The sequence below is a fragment of the Gymnoscopelus microlampas genome, assembly GCF_963454915.1.
Source record: "Gymnoscopelus microlampas genome assembly, chromosome: 8".
Classification (NCBI taxonomy): domain Eukaryota; kingdom Metazoa; phylum Chordata; class Actinopteri; order Myctophiformes; family Myctophidae; genus Gymnoscopelus; species Gymnoscopelus microlampas.
The window spans coordinates 2,405,711-2,427,517 of NC_139945.1; the positions used below are offsets into that span (position 1 = coordinate 2,405,711).

The 21,807-nt window shown below is 39.4% G+C and overlaps 1 protein-coding gene across 3 annotated transcripts; it reads right to left on the reverse strand.

Moving 5' to 3' along the window:
• Window positions 1-252: 252 nt before the first annotated feature.
• Window positions 253-13,027, reverse strand: LOC311049984 (uncharacterized protein). 3 transcript variants are annotated; one of them, XM_084063953.1, is made up of 6 exons: window positions 12,814-13,027; window positions 10,887-11,099; window positions 9,319-9,471; window positions 5,132-5,202; window positions 1,720-1,827; window positions 253-1,507 (listed from the first exon to the last, which is right to left on the reverse strand). In XM_084063953.1, the coding sequence occupies exons 1-5, from the start codon at window positions 12,884-12,886 to the stop codon at window positions 1,768-1,770; spliced, it is 570 nt and encodes a 189-aa protein (XP_083920079.1). In that variant the 5' UTR covers window positions 12,887-13,027; the 3' UTR covers window positions 253-1,507; window positions 1,720-1,767. The 3 variants fall into 3 exon arrangements, with proteins under 3 accessions (XP_083920079.1, XP_083920080.1, XP_083920078.1); XM_084063954.1 differs by having other exon boundaries at window positions 1,505-1,827; window positions 5,132-5,199; XM_084063952.1 differs by having other exon boundaries at window positions 1,505-1,827.
• Window positions 13,028-21,807: the final 8,780 nt, after the last annotated feature.

Genomic DNA, 21,807 nt, shown 5'->3' on the forward strand with positions numbered 1-21,807 from the left:
ACTCAAGTAAAGTTTGAATTCCGGACTTTTACTTGTAACAGATTATTTCTACTTTGCAGTATTGATACTTTTACTTAAGTAAGAAACGTGAGTACTTTTTCCACCACAAGTATGAAGTAGACTCACCTCTTGCAGATCTACAAGCTAGCTTGTAGATCTGCTATTTTTTTTTAAAAATCGTGATAATGTGTGCAAATCTTTAGTTTGAATATATATATATACTTTTTTAAAGCGAAAGTTTTTAACTCAAATATTTCCTTCAGGGGATTTTACAAATGTTCTTGTAATTTTTTTTGCCATTATGTTGCTATATTATCAATGGTTTTCAAAATGTCTTCATGTCAAGGACCCCCAAAATAATATGTATTTGTCCGCGGAACCCTTCCCATCTAAAAATATTTTGTTCCAGGATTGGAAAAGATTTGGAACAAAATATTTCTTTCTTTGCTTTTCTTATAAAAGAAGCAAATTTCTTTCTATTTGGAACAAAAAGATTTGAGTTAAAAAAATGTATATAAAAGATTCGCACAAATTTTCACGATTTTTCTAAAAAATAGCCAAAAAAATCTTAAAATGACACACACGCGTTCCCTGCCCGGCCTTAAAGGGTTAATATTATATTGTTTAGACTGATGCTAGGTCCTTGGTTTACCTGTGATCCTATAGTTTACTGAGACACTACACTGTCTCTCTGCAATTATGAAATATACATTAACCACTTTAGCCCTATTTTATACATAGGCTATTTGAAAATAGCCGATCTACAAGCTCACAACGCGTCGCATCGCGACGCGTTGTGATCTTGTAGATCTGCTATTTTCAAACATTTTAGTACTTTTACTTTTGGTACTTTAAGTACATTTTGATGCCAAAACTTTTGCACTTTTACTCAAGTAAATTTTTGATTCCAGACTTTTACTTGTAACTGAGTACTTCTACATTGAAGTATTGATACTTTTACTTAAGTAAAACATTTGAGTACTTTTTCCACCACTGCAAAGGACCCAATGGAAACAAGCCATAGCGCTTTCTTGTGTTTTAATTCCTATTAGCTGACCTTGTATTGAACTGTACTTTCATGTGCTTTTTTTCTTCAAACTTCTAATAAAGTATTCAATCAATCGAAAGGATAAAAGCCTAAATTGTAAGTGCTGTCTTTTGTCTATTTACATCAGGGGCCACATAGAACAACGGCACAGGAACATACACCATACCAACAATACAAGTTAATGAGATAAGATAAGATAAAACAAATAGTTAGCAAATAGACCTGTACGCTATAAGAGGGAGCATTCTTATCGAGACGGTGAAACTAAATGTCATCAGCATAGAAGGTAATATGTATGCTACAGCAAACAGTCCAAACAACACATTTCAAGTAAAGCTATTAAGAAATACTGTAATATGTATGCTTTTATATCACTATTTTTTCTTTTACGCCATTCAAAATCCTTGAATTCAAAGTAATGAATACAAAAAGAATTGTGTGTGTATACAAACACAGTGTGTATGTAACAGAATGTGTGTGTACAAACACAGTGCGTATGTAACAGAATGTGTGTGTACAAACACAGTGCGTATGTAACAGAATGTGTGTGTACAAACACAGTGCGTATGTAACAGAATGTGTGTGTACAAACACAGTGTGTATGTAACAGAATGTGTGTGTGTACAAACACAGTGTGTATGTAACAGAATGTGTGTGTACAAACACAGTGCGTATGTAACAGAATGTGTGGTTTGGCACCAGCTGGTTGCGTTGTGTGTTCAGCCCATTCTGTGAACGGTGGAGTAGGTGTCAGGAGAACGGGTATGAATGTTGAGTTGCTGTAAAAAAAAAAAGACAAACAATAACGTTAGCTTGAAATACTAGCAAGTAACCAGACACCAGAGTATAGCCATCTATGGCAGTGGTTCTCAAACTTTTTCAAGTCAAGGACCCCCAAAATGATATGTATTTGGACACGGACCACCAGCTCAAAATATTTTGTTCCAAGGACCCCCCCCAGTTACAAATGTTTGCTTTAAAAATATATATTCAAAGGTTTGCACACATGTTTACGATTTTTCGAAAATAGCTGATCTACAAGCTCATAGGCGCGGCACTCGTGCCATTTGTGGTTCCATTTGTACACTCTCAGAGTTACAGACATGTTAGGGTCCATTTGGTTCCATTTGTATACAGTGTTACACAGGGGCGCCGATATTTATAAGCTCTAGCAGGTGCCCAACCTGGCACACATGCACGCTGCGCACGCATGTGTGCCCCGTGTGTGGGGCATGATGTGCCCCATGTGTGCCCCGTGTGTGGGGCATGATGTGCCCCATGTGTGCCCCGAAAAAAAATGCGGGTTTTGTCCGGATAATTTACTATTCTGGGGGGTTTTGTAGCTTTATTTCGGTCAATTTGGTTTATTCAGTGGCGATATGAACCAGGCGATCTGATTTTTGACCAGCACCCAGTGGGTGCTCCTCACCCACTGTGTGTGCTTTAGCCCCGGGGCACCCACGGTATCGGCGCCCTTGGTGTTACAGACCCGTAAGGGTCCATTTGGTTACATGAGTACACTCTCAGAGTTACAGACCTATAAGGGTCCATTTGGTTACATGAGTACACTCTCAGAGTTAGGGTCCATTTGGTTACATGAGTACACTCTCAGAGTTACAGACCTGTTAGGGTCCATGTGGGCCTGTGGTGGTCCCCGGACCCCACATTGAGAAACAGTACCTTTTAGGGCCACAGTAAAGTGTGGGTGGTGTGGGTGAGAGTGGGTGAGGGGTCTAATTTTGTTATTTATTTCCCCCCCCCTGTCCAAAACGCCTCCCTGCTAGCTATAAGACCCTTTATATCACTGTGAAAGAACAGGGTCGGGGAAATTAGCATTTAAGTAGTTTTTTAGTCTAAGGGTTTATCATCATGACTTAGTAGTTTGTGGTTTTCTCTGCTGTTCCACTCTAGAGGCTGTTTACACTAAATGAGTGAATCAAACTTTAACTATACATCTTTTTTTATGTCTGGTGTAAAACACCCAGAGGACTCGCTAACACACTTTTAGCTTGGGGGCCACTGTTGCCAGATTCTGTGAGAGAAATGAGCAGCCGGGTTTATAAAAACAAGCCCAAAAGAAGCGACTACTACGCCCTTTAAACCTAAAGCATTGGATAAAAAAACACAACGTGTGAGCTTGTAGATCTGCTATTTTCCAAAAAGATCTTGAAAAGAAAAAGTTACATAGATATTTGGAATATTATTTTTTGAATAGAATTCAGATGGGGTGTGTGCAGGAGAAATACATACATTTGGACGTCCTTGATATGCAAATGTTTGAGAACATTTGCATATCAAGATTTAGAAGATTTTAAATGACAATAATAAAAAAAGAAATGGAAGCAAGCCCAAATAACTACGCTTTAAAAGCAAGCCGGGTGTAAAAAAAAAAACGGCAACCCGCAACTACCAATATCTACAAGCAGAAAGACGAGCAGAAAAACAGGCAGAAAAACAAGCCCAAAGTCGCTTATAATAAGCACACATGGCAACACTGCTTGAAGCATTATGGGAGGCCTGCTGCTCACATGCAATAAGGCTTTGTTCCATTTAACTGTACACTTTATGAATGATAGTTTCGGGGGAAAAAACGAAACAAAAAGTAGGCTGTTATTTTAAGCCATTTGATAATCTAATCACAACCATCCTTTCTACATGATTTTAAAAAGGAAGATAATGGATACATTAAGTCTATGTCCTGCTCTAGTTTAAAGTACTAATGACTCATTTAAGCCATGGCTCACAGCTTGTATAAATAAGGCTTTCTTTCTTTCTTTCTTTCTTTTTGTTTGTATAATTTGAGTACTCCAGCGCTTTTTATTGCTTGTTTGTGTCTATTTTTATGGCATTGCTTTAGCCTTGTCTCAGCCAGGTCTCTCACATGTAAAACAGTTTTTTATCCGGACTGATGGGTAAATTAAAAAAAGCCTGGGCGAACGATGCAGGAACGATGGTCTTAGGACCTTGTTATCTCCTAACCAATCAGAGTGCACAGGGGCGTCGCTCTAAATTTGGTGACGTCAGCGTGCTCCGTGCACAGGCCGTGGGGGGGGGGGGGGGGGGGGGGGGGCGGGGACATAGATTGGTGAAGCAATAAGCGCCGCACGAATCCCGGCGGCTGGGTTTGGATCCGCCCTTCAAGACCATCGATCGGGCTCGTTCTTTCAGTCTAGATGGGGAGTGACATGCAGCAAAGGCCGTCGGGATCGGGACTCGAACCCGCGACGCGCTGTCAGGCTACATTGTGGCCTAGGTGCCCGGACCGCTACGCCAGTGGTTCGGGCCGAGGCAAACATTTTTTTTGCCTGTGTGCTGTGTTCTGATGGTTTGTGGACTAGTCTGTATTTTTGCTTTAATATCTTTTGTGATCAAGTTACCAAGAGTAATGGACAATTTACAATATTAGACCTGTCTGTATGTTTATATTTCACTTCTTTTTATCTGCCTTTATTTATATCTGCTTAACTCTACTCTCCACACTGCTGATTCACCCTGCCTTATTGCCTATGTTCTCAGCCTCTCAGAATCAGAATACTTGTTACATTCAAAATAATTTCTGCCTAAGTCAAAAAGCTGACTCAAAAGCACTTTCTGTTCCTAAGTCATTTTGGAACGTAACAATTATTCTGATAGGCTTAGGACACAATGATGCTGCCGTGTTAGAAGAGTATAGAACTAGGCAGAAATGTCAATTTGGCCAAAAAATGAATGAATTATGCTGTGAGGCTATACGCTATGATGGGAAGCTTCAATGAAAAACTAATCTCACCCACTTGAAGTTAAGCATCAAAACCTCTGAGAGGGTACACATGGAACCAAATGGACCCTTACAGGTCTGTAACTCTGAGAGGGTACAAATGGAACCAAATGGACCCTTACAGGTCTGTAACTCTGAGAGGGTACAAATGGAACCAAATGGACCCTTACAGGTCTGTAACTCTGAGAGGGTACAAATGGAACCAAATGGACCCTTACAGGTCTGTAACTCTGAGTGTGTACATATTTAACCAAGTGGACCCGTTGCGGGTCCATTTGGTTCCATGTGTACACTCTCAGAGGTATAAGTTAAAAAAGAGAACAAACCTCATAGTCGGGGGAGGGGGTGGGGGGTCCTCCTCCGCCTCGCGCGGCCTTACGGCGCCCTCCTGCTGCTGCTGATACACAAAGACACACATTTTAATACACACTGACAATAACACACACACACACACACACACACACACACACACACACACACACACACACACACACACACACACACACACACACACACACACACACACAACAGTGACTAAAACCCACTCACAACACCCTTTTTGTGTAAAGACTATAACACACTTGCTACCACAGACATGTTTATGTGGTTATTAGTTCCTGGGAAGGCGGATGTGTTTACCAAATATGAAGCACAGTTGTTACAGATGACACTAATACAGGGGTCTTCAACCTTTTCAGGCCAAGGACCCCCTAACTGAGAGAGAGAGAGATGAAGCAGGGACCCCCAGTCCCCACTATATCTAAATAAATGACATATTACATAAAATTGTGTTGCAGATTAAAGCTTTTCATAGATGTTGGATTCATGTTAATGTGTATTTTCAGACATTTAACCACTTAAACCGTCAATACTTGGTAAACTTTCACTCTGTACTTGGTCTGCTCTTTTTCCCCCTCTTTGCCGAAAATAGCAGATCTACAAGCTCACAACGCCTCGCAGCGCGAGGCGTTGTGAGCTTGTAGATCTGCTATTTTCGGCTAAAGTTGTCCGTAGAATAGGGATGCAAGGTTTCAAGTGGTTAATGTAATTAAACAATGATCCTATCACACAGAGATTTGGCGGACCCCCTGTAGCAACTCTGAGGACCCCCTAGGGGTCCCGGACCCCCTGTTGAAGACCCCTGCACTAATACATTCATTTGGCATTCGAAAAATGATGACATTTCCATTCTGCTGTCTCCTGTAGTGGCGTCTCTTCCCGAATCTCAGTACTATTATTGTTTCATCCCAACCTCTCATTAATGCATGGTTTATAAGTAGTTGTAGCAGCCTAGTATTAGTTCTTAACAGGTTAGTTCACACCCTGCTGATATGCAGTCAGTCATGTTCATTTGCACTGTGCCAATTGATTATGTATTTATATATATTTGTTGATATAATAGTTTATAATATAAATATAAAAAATATGTATGTATGTATGTGGACATTTGAAACTATAGGATGCCGTCCAAATAACATGCTATCTAAATTCCATTTTAAACTTTGCATAAAACCGCAATGAGGTGAAGGCTATAGGTCAAGTGCTACAGGCTGAGGTGGAGTCTGAAGAGGTTACAACGGAACATTGGGAGTGAATCTGTCTTCTATAACTGCAATTGGGGGGGTTCCACAGTTTGGTAGCCAGGAGGGAGAAGAGTCTGGGACGTGTGGAGCGTTGTCCAGGGTGTTTTAGAGAAGAGAGAAGAGTCTAGGAACGTGTGGAGTGTTGTCCAGGGTGTTTTAGAGAAGGGAGAAGAGTCTAGGAACGTGTGGAGAGTTGTCCAGGCTGTTTTAGAGAAGGGAGAAGAGTCTAGGACGTGTGGAGCGTTGTCCAGGGTGTTTTAGAGAAGAGAGAAGAGTCTAGGACGTGTGGAGCGTTGTCCAGGGTGTTTTAGAGAAGAGAGAAGAGTCTAGGAACGTGTGGAGCGTTGTCCAGGCTGTTTTAGAGAAGGGAGAAGAGTCTAGGACGTGTGGAGCGTTGTCCAGGGTGTTTTAGAGAAGAGAGAAGAGTCTAGGACGTGTAGAGCGTTGTCTGAGCTGAGTGACACTGAACCCCTAATTGCTCCTAAGTAGGTTGGTGCCATGCATTGTTTTCCTCTCTCTCTGTGTGTGTGTGTGTGTGTGTGTGTGTGTGTGTGTGTGTGTGTGTGTGTGTGTGTGTGTGTGTGTGTGTGTGTGTGTGTGTGTGTGTGTGTGTGTGTGTGTGTGTGTGTGTGTGTGTGTGTGTGTGTGTGTGAGATATCGTTGGTCATCTGACCAGTTTCATTGGATTTCATTGGATCAAATCGACAGGAAGGGGAAAACACACAGTCTAGGAAACAGGTGAATAGTGTCGTGGAATTCTGGATCAATCAGCAATCAATAAAGCATAGGAGTCGAGACAATATTCTAGGTGGAGGTGGTTATGCTTTATGTACATGATATCATGGTCAGAAGTACATTAACACTCATGTCAGTGGTACGGTAGTTCTGCCTGGAGCACAGGGCAGAGATCATAGTTATACTGTAGCTGTGCCTGAAGGACAAACTGAACCATAACAAGATAGGCTGTACCATAACAATAGATATTAGGCCTAGTGGAGACATCTAGGCTCTTACAAGCTGACACATACAGTATCATAATGTATTGTAGAAGTATTGTATGTGATGGTATAATATAAAGGTTAGATATACGCAGCCATATAACTTCTTCCTCAATTGGAAAGATGACAGAATATTGTTGCGCCGGTGAAGTAAGAAACCCTACCGTTTACCTTACATACAATTAGAATGTATCAATGTCTACTGTGTGTGTGTGTGTGTGTGTGTGTGTGTGTGTGTGTGTGTGTGTGTGTGTGTGTGTGTGTGTGTGTGTGTGTGTGTGTGCGCGTTTGTGCGTGCAAGCGTGTGCATGTGTGAGTGCGTGTGTGTGAGTGAATGAAAGGGTGAATGGATGAGTGTGTGTGAATGAATTCACATTTTAAAGCGCTTTGGATAAAGGCGCCATATCAATGCACCGTTTACCATTTAGGATGGGACCTGGTGCATTTTGCAGAGATGTTAGAGAGATGTATACAGTGTGTAGTACACAGTAGGACACAGTGTGTAGTGTGTGCATACTGTGTGTATGTGCACACACTAAACCACCGTTTCCCTCCCCCCTGCACAGGTCCATTGTGTTCATAGAGACACGCTCTGCCAAACAGGATGTGGTGGATTGGAGCCCCTCTGCTCCGTGGTAGTGGGAGCGCACTTTAACCTTTAAAATGTTTGTGTATTATTTCTGTGTGCGTTTAGCATTTCCTGTGATGGTATTGAGTCATAGCCGTAAAGTTTGTGTATTTCTGCATGCGTTTCCTGTGAGAGAGTTTCCTCTTGTTTAGCTTTGCTAAATATAGTTTGACTTGACTGAAGATAGTGTAAGATAGGGGCTTTTTTTTGTTGTTAAAAGGTTAAAGCTCTATATTGTGATAGTAATCATTGCTAGAGAGTGTTTGTTGCAGTAACAGGGGGTATATCCCTGTCTCTCTCTGGCTCTTTAGTAAACAGAAAATACACTTTCCGTTGGGTTGCCACGCTCAGCCAATCAGGAGAGAGTATACCCATTTATCAGTGGTTGGAAAAGTACTGAAATGTCTTACTTAAGTAAAAGTATCAATTACTGCAATGTAGAAATACTCTGTTAAGTGAAAGTCCAGAATTCTTTAATTGACTTGAGTAAAAGTACAAAAGTATTGGTATCAAAATGTACTTAAAGTACCAAAGTAAAAGCTCTCAAATGTTTGAAAATAGCAGATCTACAAGCTCACAACGCGTCGCGATGCGACGCGTTGTGAGCTTGTAGATCTGCTATTTTCAAAAATGTTAGTATACCAATATTTTTGTACTTTTATTCAAGTACATTTTTAATTCCAGACTTTTACTTTGTACTTCTACATTGCAGTATTGATACTTTTACTTAAGTAAAACATTTGAGTACTTTTTCCACCACTGTTGACAGCACTGTGAACAGAGTTGTGTAAATGAATATGTTTCATTTGCACTCAAACCCTCAACACTTTGTACACTTGACCTTTGGCTCTGTGCTTGGTCTGCTCTTTTTTCCCTCTACACCAAACATCTACGAGCCTGCAATGTGATGCTATGTGAGCTTATAGATCTGCTATTCTTTTTGCTATTATTCATGTAACTCTGAGAGTGTACAAATGGAACCAAATGGACCCGTAAGGGTCCATTTGGTTCCAACACCGAGAGTTAAGAAAGTAGGTAGCTGATATATTGCACTTTTACCTTAGTGCTAGGTATACTCTTAGTTGCTTATTTTAGAAGAGAATGCACTTAAGACTTCTGGTGATTAGTAGTTTGGTTCCCTACGAATGCACTTATTGTAAGTCGCTTTGGATAAAAGCGTCTGCTAAATGACTGTAAGGTAATGTAATGTAATAACGAACAAATTGGGGAGAAAAGGGGGTAAAAAGCAACAGAAAAGGGACATAATATTCAGTGTAAGGAGTAGGTAGGTAGGATGGTCTTACGTTTGCTGGCTGCAGCAGCTGGCCCTGCAGCGTTGTTGTTGCTGCGTTTGGTCCTCAGGTACACCAGCATGATGACCAGTCCGGTCACCAGCAGGTCCACAAACAGGATGGTCAGAATCACGGGTTTGGTGGCCTCGACACACCACTCACACGCTGGGAGGGTCGACAACACAAAACACAACATTAACTATACTGTTAGATATCAATATCAGGTGTGTTCACCAGTGGTGGAAAAAAGTACTCAACTGTTTTACTTAAAGGACGACTTCACCACTTTTCAACATGTCTTCATATAATAGGTCCTCACTAATGCTCATGATAAAATGGTACAATTTTTTTCTAATCAGTCTGTGTCTCAGAGGAGGGCTGTAGACAGTTCAGAAACCCGTCTACCAGTGACATCATCGATGGGGAATCCAAGCTAATAGAAACTGCAGGCTTTGTATTCCTGGAAAGTTGCAATGCAATAATAGATCCCATTGTTCTCGCCTTAATACAAATCGGAATACATTTTTTAAACATTTTTTGGAAAAAAAAATCCTGCCTAACGATGATGTCACTGGTAGACGGGTTTCTGGACTGTCCACAGCCCTCCTATGAGACACAGACCAAGTAGAAAAAAATGGTACCATTTTATCATGAGTATTAGTGAGGACCAATTATATGAAGATAGGTTGAAAACCGATGAAGTAAAATATCATTACTGCAATGTAGAAGTAGTCTATCGATCTGTTACAAGTAAAAGTCCGGAAATCAAAATTTACTTGAGTAAAAGTACAAACGTATTGGTATTCAAAATGTACTTAAAGTATACCAAAAGTAAAAGTACTAAAATGCTTGAGAATAGCAGATCTACAAGCTCACAACGTGTCGCTATGCAACGCATCGTGAGCTTGTAGATCGGCTATTTTCAAATAGCCTAGGACCTAGGTATAAAATAAGGCTAAAGTGGTTAATGTGTGTTTTATAATGTGTTTCACAATGCGTCGCGATGCAACGCATTGTGAGCTTGTAGATCGGCTATTTTCAAAATATTTTATTTACATTTTTAAAACTTGAAGTGGGACATTTCTGCATTATGAGTACTTTTACTTTTGGTACTTTAAGCTTGAGACCCAAAACACATTATGTGTTGTCTCCTCAGAACACAAACATAAAAATGTAAAGAATTAACCACTGAAGCCCTATTTAGCAGCGGTAATATCAAGCTCACAACGCTTCGAGATGTGACGCGTTGTGAGCTTGTAGATCTGATAATATTCACTATTTCTTAACAAGTTTTTTTTGGGAGTGAAAATTTCTATTATTCATGTATTTTATTTCTGAAACATTTGCAAAAATATTTAAGAAAATCTGTTTGGTTTTTTTATTGTAGGAAGCATAAAAAACTATATTTATTTGTGATCCATGAAGAAAAACACATTTGTGAAGTTTCTGAAAATCTTTTGATAATTTTATTTTATTGTAGGAAACGTAAAAATATATATTAAAAAAATGATATTTCCTCCTGACACATAAAATGGGTCCATTGTTTGGGCAACACAGCAATAAAGAGATGTTTCACTTACCTTTTCCTCTGACGTAGAAGTGGTAGAATTTGTCACCGCCATTTTCACTGCCATCGTTGTATTTGCAGTGGTATCTTAGGCCTTCGTTGTCGTTGTCATAGCGATGCGTCAAAGTCTTCATATCAGTTTCATTGGCTTTATCGTTCAGGAACCAGTCACCACCATATGGACAGGTCAGAGTGAAGTCTCTCCCCCACGAGAAGGACACCCATCCTGAACAAGAAAAAACACAATTAAATATACTTTACTACAATACTAATAATCATATTTTGTATATTGTGTACACAGACACAATTCACATTAGACCATAACACCCCCCCCCCCCCCCCGTTTTATCCTTTTGACAGACATTTACAAATATATGTTCATGTGTAAGCCATTGTTTTGTCGATAAAATAATAAATCAATCAAAAGCCATGAGATTAAAAATAGAACAAGCAAGGAGAACATTTATAGGCGCAAATAACACTATAAAGTTTCAACTAATTTTCAAATTTGGCAGAGCAAGTTTCAGCATGTGGACATGTCATATAGAGGGGTGGTTCTTAACCTTTTCAAGCCGCGAACCCCCAGAATAATCATATTTGAACTGGGTACCCCCCACAATAATCATATTTGAACTGGGTACCCCCCAAAATAATCATATTTGAACTGGGTACCCCACAAAATAATCATATTTGAACTGCGGGGACCCCCAAAAATAATCATATTTGAACTTCGGGGACCCCCCCAAAATAATCATAGTTGAACTGGGGACCCCCCAAAATAATCATATTTGATCTGGGGACCCCCCCACCCTAACAAGCACTTGGAATTGTGGGAGTTGAGGCATTACATTTAGTTTGAATCGGTTCCACAGATAAAAATTGTGAAAATATTTACAAAATGTTTGCCTCTTTCTTATATTATTTGACAATTTGGGCAATATTTGACCAGTTTTTGTAGTACAGTTGCAGTAATGGTCTTTTTAAAAAAAGGTCTTAAAAGTCCTTAAATTGTCACTTTACTGTCATCTGGGGACCCCCCAAAACAATCATGCGACCCACACGTTGAGAACCACTGGTATAGTTGAATGGTTCTCAATGTCAAAGTCAAGTTCATTTGATTCATAAAGCACATTTAAAAACAACCATCAGTTCTGCTGCACAGCATCATAAAGCAGCATGAGAAATGTAACAGACAATAACAAGGACCCCCAAAATTATGTTTTTGTTTTGTTTTGGCTGCGGACCCCCTGTCTCAAATAATATTTTTGTGCCAGGATTTTACAAAAACAGTCAAAGTTTAAAATATGGTTAAAGAGGTTAAAATGATTGTGACGCCATATTAACTGGTTATGCTGGGGACCCCCTTGTAGGCCTACTACCCCCACCAAGGACCCCTGGGGGTCCCCGGACCACACTTTGAGAACCAATGCGTTAGGCGACACTGAATATACGATGACAGAAGGACAGGTATAGAAATGTGGTCAGGGGACCACATTTCAGCAAAATTCATTAATTAACAGCAAAATTCATGAATTAATATAGCATCAAAATCAGTTTAAAAAATAACTTTAACCATATTTTATACTTCGGATATTAGAAAATAGCCGATCTACAAGCTCAGGCAACGCGCCACGATGCAATGCGGCGTGTGCTTGTCGATCTGCTATTTGTTTAAACATTTTTAGAAAAACTTGGAATCTTGAACATTTTTGAACAACAGAAATATTCCCCTATGAGAGAGAAACAATATGAGAGAGAAACAATATTTTCAGATGGGGGGGTTCGCAGCCAAAATGTGGGCAACATATAAAATTGTCTCTCCTGAAAATGTAGATATATAGACTCAAATGCATGCATTTCACTTATAAGAACATCTGTTTGCAAACACAACTTAACATCAGTTATAACATAACAATAACATAATAAAACATTTTTTTTACCGTCGTCAGCCTTCACAGACATCATGAAGAGGAGAGCAGCAAGCTTCACACTGCTGAGGACAGATCTGTTCATTTTATTAAAGATCTGATGTGAATGTTAGTTAATATCTTGTCTCTCAGTAGATTACACTATAGGCCTGATATGAACTATATTAAGACAAACTGACTCAAAATAAGTGAGTGAGGATTAGCATTGATCTCTCTCTCTCTCTCTCTCTCTCTCTCTCTCTCTCTCTCTCTCTCTCTCTCTCTCTCTCTCTCAAATTAAAGGTTTGTCAATCTAAGGACCACTTTGACTTCCAGTTGGCAGACTTCAAATTAAGAGCTCTGCTGACAAGTAATACGTAGACCAGTTTTCTCACTTTATTTGTATGGGTCGCGAGTTAATAAATAAATAAATAAGTAACATTCCCTTCAATCATTTAGTAGGAAAACATTTTCCAAAAAACATTAAAAGAAAAAAACTGAAATAAAAATGAAACGTTTCCAAAATAATTTCAGGAAATTATAAATACAAATTCCATACTTAACATTGTGTGATTAAACGCTTAAGAAATAGTGGAAAATAGCATATCTACAAGCTCACAGCTGATCTGTAGATCGGCTTAATGTGTTTATTTGTGTATGTTTACAGAAAAACAGTGGGGGGTGGGGGGGGGGGGTTTCTTTTGTCTGGCTGGAATGTCCAGTTGCAAATTGCAGACAGGTGCTCTTTTATGGCGGTTTGGAAGGAGGTTAGGGAGTCTTTTTGGTGGCTGGTGGTGTAGTAGGACATTCCACATTTTAGTGGCATAACAGTAGAATGAATTCATCCTCATGTTTGTGCCAAATCTGGGGGGGAATGAGATCAGTGGAGCTCTCTCTGGTGTTGTGGCCCCCGGGAGGCGTTTCTCACTCTTTTGAAGTAGTCTGACAGGTACATGGGCACATGGTCAGTCTTGTAGACCAGGCCCATTGCAAGTTGCCGTACTGGTTGATTGATGTATTTTATTTTGTGAGCCATGAGTCAACAGTACATTGAAGTACAATTCACAATACAAGGTCTACTAAACTGGAAGACTCACAAAGCACTACGCTAGTTTAAAATTAGATCCCCACGCACACAAATCATGATTCTACCCTGAGCCATCCCACCCTAGCATAATGAGCAAGGGTTAGATGATTCCTAGGAGTGAGGTCTTTTAGTAATCTGATTTGTTTGTTTGTTTGTTGGTTTGTTTTGAGAGGTTTGCACTGTACAGGTCTGCAGCCTTTAAGGTGCTAGAGTACCATGAGAGGTGCATGCATAGACCTATAGGGTGGGATGGCTCAGGGTAGAGGACAGAGTGCAGCAACGTGCAATGGGCCTGCTCTACAAGATACTCAAGACAACTCTTAGTTAAATAATAATAGTTAAATAATAGATACATCTTTTTTTCTGCAGTGTTTGACAAAACAAACGTTCATGCAACGTGTCTGCAGGCGATCATCCTGTCCAAAAATATTGAAAAAACTATTTTGAATTGTTTTGAAACATTTTAACAACGCAAACCATGTATCCCTGGCACAACATCTTTTCAGATAGGGGTCTGCGTACAAAAACATTTTAATTCGGGGGTCTTTGACATCCAACATGAGAAGGGAAAGAAAGGAATCCCACACACTGTCTACTTCACTTACAGCAAAAAAAGAGGTTTATTAGAGATAGATACAACCTTTTGGTTGCTCGGGCCTTTCGAGTACAAGTTGTCCTTGACAGTAAAAGGTTTGACATTGACAACCACTGGTTTTAAACAGCATCTGGAAAGAAGCCCAAATAAGACCCCAAAAACAACCCGCAACTTCCAATATTTACAAGCCCACAGTTGCTTATAATAAAGCAGATATGGCAACACTGGCAAACTCTTGAAAATAACTGAAAACAGTTACTTTTGAATGATTGAAAACAGTTGGCTTACTATTATTATTATTACTTACCTCATACTCCTGAAGCGTTCCATATTGCTTCATCAGTATAATAATATATAATATTTGTTATCCATGAATAAATAATAATAAATAAATAAAAAACACTAGTCAACCGTTGCTCAGTTTACTCTTATTTTGAAATCTACCAACCAGAAGTTAAACTCTTATTGTTGTACACATGACAGAACGTCCTCCATTTATTCCATTGTCTCAGTGTATGCAAATGAGCTAAGAACAATAACAGGAAGTTATGTTTTCAAAGAGTGTTAAACATGAAACTTCTGAATAACTTCTAATCCATTGTGTATAAATACAATATTTACATGTTCTTTTATAATTAGCCAGATTTATGCTCACATAGTCTATAGATTTACCCTGATTTTAGTTTAAATTGTCTTTATTATTCACTATTTAGCAGTGGTGGAAAGTAACTAAGTACATTTACTCAAGTACTGTACTTAAGTACAATTTTGAGGTGTTTTCACTTTACTTGAGTATTTCCAATTCTCAATACTTTTACTTCTACTCCACTACATCTCAGAGGCAAATATTGTACTTTTACTCTACTAAAATTATATGAAAACTTTAGTTACTAGTTACTTTGGAGATTTCGATTATCATTACAAAACATACATTAACTTCAGCCCTATATATATTTCAGCCATTTGAAAATAGCAGATCTACAAGCTCACAATGCGTCGCGATGCGACGCATTGTGAGCTGGTAGATCTGCTATTTTCAAAAGATGCCTAACGATTACTTTTACTTTTGGTACTTTGGGTACTTTAAGTACATTTGTATACCAAAACTTTTGTACCTTTACTCAAGTACATTTTGAATTCCGGACTTTTACTTGTAACAGATTATTTCTACATTGCAGTATTGATACTTTTACTAAAGTAAAACAAATAATCCACCACTGCTATCTAGAACTCATGTGAGAAAGTCTTTGCAGAGGTGAATAATTAATGAATTAAAGATGAATAATTCATTGAACTTCCATATCTTTGTGACTCAGGTTGGTCTATGTGCCTCCACAGTCCACACACACATGTTCTTTGTTCACATAGTATTTATATGTATGACATTTATGAAGTCATTAAGTGACAGTGAGTTTGATGTGTGTGATTGACAGTCTCTGAACCTACACCAAAGAGCTGCTCTGCCACCTAGTGGCTGAAACCTGTCATAGGTCATTTCATCCTTCACATCCATGGTGGAATTCTTAATGCATGGCTTTCTGTTGGATATAGTTTAGTAGAACCACTTTACACTTACAATAATAATAATAATATTTCTTTACCAGTGGTGGAAAAAGTAGGCTACTCAAATGTTTTACTTAAAGGAGGAGTTCACCCAAAAAAATAATTTCTTTTCTATCAATTGCACACCCCATGAAGCCTTGAATACATGGATTTATTTAGTTTTTTGTCGCATTCCTGAGCCAATGATTTGATGTCCGGGTGTATTTCTGGTAGGAGACACAAATAATCTACTTTGTGTCTCCTACCGGATACATTAGCCGGTAGGAGACAGGAATCAAATTATTAGCTTAGGAATGCGACAAGAACACAAATAAATCCATGTATTCAAGCCAAGGCTTCATGGGGTGTGTAGTTGATAGTAAATAAGTTATTTTTTGGGTGAACTACTCCTTTAAGTAAAAGTATTAATATCGCAATGTAGAAATATCTCTGTTACAAGTAAAAGTCCAGAATTCAAAATTTACTTGAGTATAAGTACTAAAGCATTGGCATCAAAATATACTTAAAGTACCAAAAGTAAAGGTACTCATTATGCATAATTACATTAGTCATTTAGCAGATGCTTTTATCCAAAGCGACATACAATAAGTGTATTCAACATAGGTAGGGAACAAAACTACTAATCACCAGAAGTATTAAGTGCATTTTCTGCTAAAACAAGCAACCAAGAGTACCAAAAGAATTAATGTCCCATGTACAGTAGTAAGTTTCTGAATACATATTATGTAGTAGTTATGGGGGCGTCATTGAATTTCAAAATAATGTAATATAACCTAGCAATCTGTTGGATTGCTGTAAAATCAGCTTTTGAAAATATTGCACCTGGCAAAAATTGATGATTGAAACAAGTGAAAATACCAAAATACAACAAGAGAGTTTATATGTACGACAGCATACATGGGCAACTGGTGGCCCGGGGGCCACATGCGGCCCCCACCTTCACTTAATGCAGCCCGCAGGTTACTATCAGAATACTGATATATTATTGATTTCAGCTGTTATGATTCCAAACATGTAAACATGACCCGCTTTAATTACCTCAGTCTATATTAGTAGCTTAATGACTAGTATTAAAATTATATTGTCTTTTTTTTTTAATATAATTACGTTCATAAAGTTAACATAAGTATAACTAAGAGCATTTGAAATTAAATACAACTTTAACTTTTCAGGATTCCAATTAAAAAATAGTAGATCTACAAGTTCAAAACGCGTCTCACTGTGATGTGTTTTGAACTTGTAGATCTGCTATTATTGCTACTTTTGTGTGACATAGAATGGCCCGCCAGTATATGCAATGTGACCCTCTGGAGTGAGTGTGTAAATATAGTGGCCCTCTACATCAACAAAGTTGCATCACCTCTGTACTACAGTGTCTGATAACTGCTGGTGTAGAGGAAAATGATCTGTTACATAATACTATATGCCTTTAAACATCTCAAAACATTTTCAATAGAAACAAATCACATGGAGCGACAGTGGCTCAGGGGTAGAGTGGCCGGTGTAGAGCGGCCGGATGGTGAACCGTGAGGTTCCTGGTTCGATCCCGGGCTCCTCCAGAGTTAGTGTGGAAGTGTCCTTGAGCAAGACACTGATCCCCTAATTGCTCCCGATGAGCAGGTTGGTGCCTTGCATGATTTCCTCCTCCATCGGTGTGTGTGTGTGTAATGAACTCCTCACTGATGTCAGGGCAGCAGAGACACTGATGTCAGGACAGCAGAGTCACTGCCCATCTTTCACCATAGGCTGAAAACCCACCTCTTCAGGAAACACTACCCTTCCTCTTTGCCTGGCCTACTTGTTGTTAACTAGTTGTACGAACTCTTGTTTTATTGTTGTATTGCTTTATTGGATCTTGTTTAGTCGATACACTTATTTGTTTTATCTCTTGCTCATTTGATTTTCCTATTTGTCTCATCTATTTAAGAAAGTAGGTAGCTGATATATTGCACTTTTACCTTAGCTCTAGGTATGCTCTTAGTTGCTTGTTTTAGAAGAGAATACACTTCAGACTTCTGGTGATTAGTTTCGTTCCCTACCTATGTTGAATGCACTTATTGTAAGTCGCTTTGGATAAAAGCATCTGCTAAATGACTGTAATCGTGTAATGTAGTGTAATGTAATGTAACGAATGGGTGTGTGAATGTGTGTGTGAATGGGTGAATGTAATGCACAATCTATGTCAAGCGCTTTGGATGAAAGTGCTATATAAATGCACCATCACAATCAGCATGAATGACAGGATAAACAGGAGGACCCGTTCACTATGTAAATGCTGACTGTATTAGTAACTGTGTGTGTGACCTGCCAAGGACACAAACCCCCCCATCCATCTACAACACTCATTAACACACATTAACATATTAACACACACATGAACACATGAACACAGAGGACCACTTGTCTTTCTCCTGCATGGATCCATGAGGCCTCACACACACACACACACACACACACACACACACACACACACACACACACACACACACACACACACACACACACACACACACACACACACACACACACACACACACACACACACACACACACACACACACACACACACACACACACGAGAGAGAGATGAAGCAGGGACCCCCTCTATATTGTATAAAATTGTGTTTCAGATCAGTTCAGAACTTCTTTTTTGTTTACTTGGTCTGCTCTTTTTTCCCTCTACAACTATACATCTTTGCCAAAAAATAGCAGACATACAAGCTTGTAGATCGGCTACTTTTGGCTACATTTCTGCTCAGAAAAGGGATGCCATATAGGGTTCAAGTGGTTATGGTAAAAAAAAAAAAAAATCCTATCACACAAAGATTTGGCGCACCCTCTGTAGTAACTCTGAGGACCCCCTAGGGGTCCCGGACCCCCTGTTGAAGACCTGTGTTATAAGGTAAACAGTGCTTATACGTAGAGTGGCTTGCCCTCACATTAACACACTGTGTTGCTGTGTATGCATATACATTATTACTGTGTGGTATTCACCTGTTTCCTAGGCTGTGTGTTTTTCCACTTCCTGTCGATTTCATTGGATATCATTGGTCATCTGACCAGTTTCATTGGATTTCATTGGATCAAATCGACAGGAAGTGGAAAACACACAGCCTAGGAAACAGGTGGATAGGCGATTGGGGTTTTCTTTTAATTCATCCAGTGATTAAGGGTTTGAAGACTTGCCAAGCTAATTAACAGCATGCTGTGTGATGACCGCGCCCCTCTGGCCGGCAATGTAACGCCCTATAAGGCAGTGGTTCTCAACCTGTGGTTCGGGACTCCCAGAGGAGTCCACGTCCATATGGATTTTCTTCGGGAGGGGGGCTCCAGTTGACAGTAGAGTGACAATTTAAGGTCTTTTAAGACCTTTTTAATACCAACGCCCTTTTTGGTTTCCTGATTTCTTCTTTGGTATAAAGCAGGGGTCTTCAACAGGGGGTCCGGGACCCCTAGGGGGTCCTCAGAGTTACTACAGGGGGTCCGCCACATCTTTGAGTGATAGGATTTTTTATTTACATTAACCACTTGAACCCTAGTATCCCTATTCTGAGAAGAACTTTAGCCATGCAAAAATAGCCGATCTACAAGCTCACAACGCCTCGCAGCGCGAGAGTTATAGGTGTATAGGGAAAAACGAGCAGCAAAAGTTTATCTGAAACACAATTTTATACAATATAGAGTAGGGGGTCCCTGCTTCATCTCTCTCTCAGCTAGGGGGTCCTTGGCCTGAAAACGTTGAAGACCCCTGATATAAAGTATTTGAATTGAGTTCCATTATGCTTTCCCTCAATGTTTTAAGTTTATTTTGTGGGAAGCAATACCAAAAAAAAAAACATGTAATCTTTGCCAATTTGTTGTGGCGTCCTTCTTTATGTTGGTTGTCTCCAAGTTGAGCCAAATCTGTTGCTTTGTTCGGAGGCCATAACAGTCCCCAATCTGCAAAATCCTCAGTGTTCTTTTTTACCCCTTTTTACCCCCAATGTAGTCGTTATGCCAATTAATTCCTCCCCACACATGTCCTTGTGTTGTGGGGGGGGGGGGGGGGGCTGTTAATAAGCAAGTAAAACATGTAATGAAACTTCCTTGACAGCATAACTATAATCTAATGATACGTTTCATGAATGTATATTGAGCTCATTATAGTTCATTTGTTTTTCATAATCTGATGACGTCATCTCTATTATTATTATTTTACATGCAGTCATTTGGTCCACTGACTGTCCAGCCCTGACCATATATCTAAGAGATAGGCTGCTGTACGGGCCTATACTACTGTAGGTCACATACAATGGAATGTGGAGGCATTCTTATGGGCAGAAAAGTCAATGTTGTCTTTTAAGTGCCAGGAGGGTATGAACATTTCAGCCTTCTGAACTTCACCCTTAATTTATGAGGCAAGATCAATGTGAATGTGATCACTTTGAATCTGTAAACTTCATAAAGATCAGAGAGAGAGAGATTTTATGTATTGAAAGCATTCTCTTTTACGTTTGATACTTATAGATTGAATCAGTGGTGTAAAGTAACTAAGTACATTTACTCAAGTACTGTACAAGGACAATTTTGAGGTATGTTTTTTACTTTACTGGAGTACTTCCAATTTTCTGTACTTTTACTTCTACTCCACTACATCTCAGGGGCAAATATTGTACTTTTACTCTACTACAATTATTTGAAAACTTTAGTTACTAGTTACTTTGTAGATTTTGATTATTATTACAAAACATACATTAACCATTTCATCCCGTATACATTTCGGCCATTTGAAAATAGCAGAGCTACAAGCTCACAACAATGCGCATTGTGAGCTTGTAGATCTGCTATTTTCAAAAGATTTTTATACATTTGAAGACTTAAAGACTTGTGAAATTCTGCATAATGAGTACTTTTACTTTTATTTTGATTTACTTGAGTAAAAGTTCAAAAGTATTAATACTTTTGAACTTTTACTCAAGTAAATTTTGATTAAAGGACTTTTATACTTGAATTTCTACATTGCAGTGTTGATACTTTTACTTAAGTAAAATAATGCAGTACTTTTTCCACCACTGGATTTAATATGATATGGTTTATTTATTTTGACATCCAAGTAGGCTACAGGTAAATATCAGCTATCAGTTACTTTCAGACATTCTTTACTCAAGTGATAGAGTAGGCTTAATAATGACTGACTGTCACTTTTATCACAGAGATTTTCTACTGAGATATAATCTACTTTATGGACCTTTTTCCAACACTTGTAAAAACGTCAACCAAGACTGTGTGTGTGTTTGAGTAACAGCCTTGGTATGTGTGTGTGTGTGTGTGTGTGTGTGTGTGTGTGTGTGTGTGTGTGTGTGTGTGTGTGTGTGTGTGCGTGCGCGTGCGTGCGTGCGTGCGTGCGTGCGTGCGTGCGTGCGTGCGCGAGCGAGCGAGAGAGAGAGAGAGAGAGAGAGAGAGAGAGAGAGCGAGAGAGCGAGAGAGAGAGAGAGAGGAGCACACACACACACACACACACACACACACACACACACACACACACACACACACACACACACACACACACACACACAGGGAGACACGGAGAGAGAGACACGGAGAGAGAGAGAGAGAGAGAGAGAGAGAGAGAGAGAGAGAGAGAGAGAGAGAGAGAGAGAGAGAGAGAGAGAGAGAGAGAGAGAGAGAGAGAGAGAGACACAGAGAGAGAGAGAGAGAGAGAGAGAGAGAGAGAGAGAGAGAGAGAGAGAGAGAGACACAGACAGAGAGAGAGAGAGAGAGAGAGAGAGAGAGAGAGAGAGAG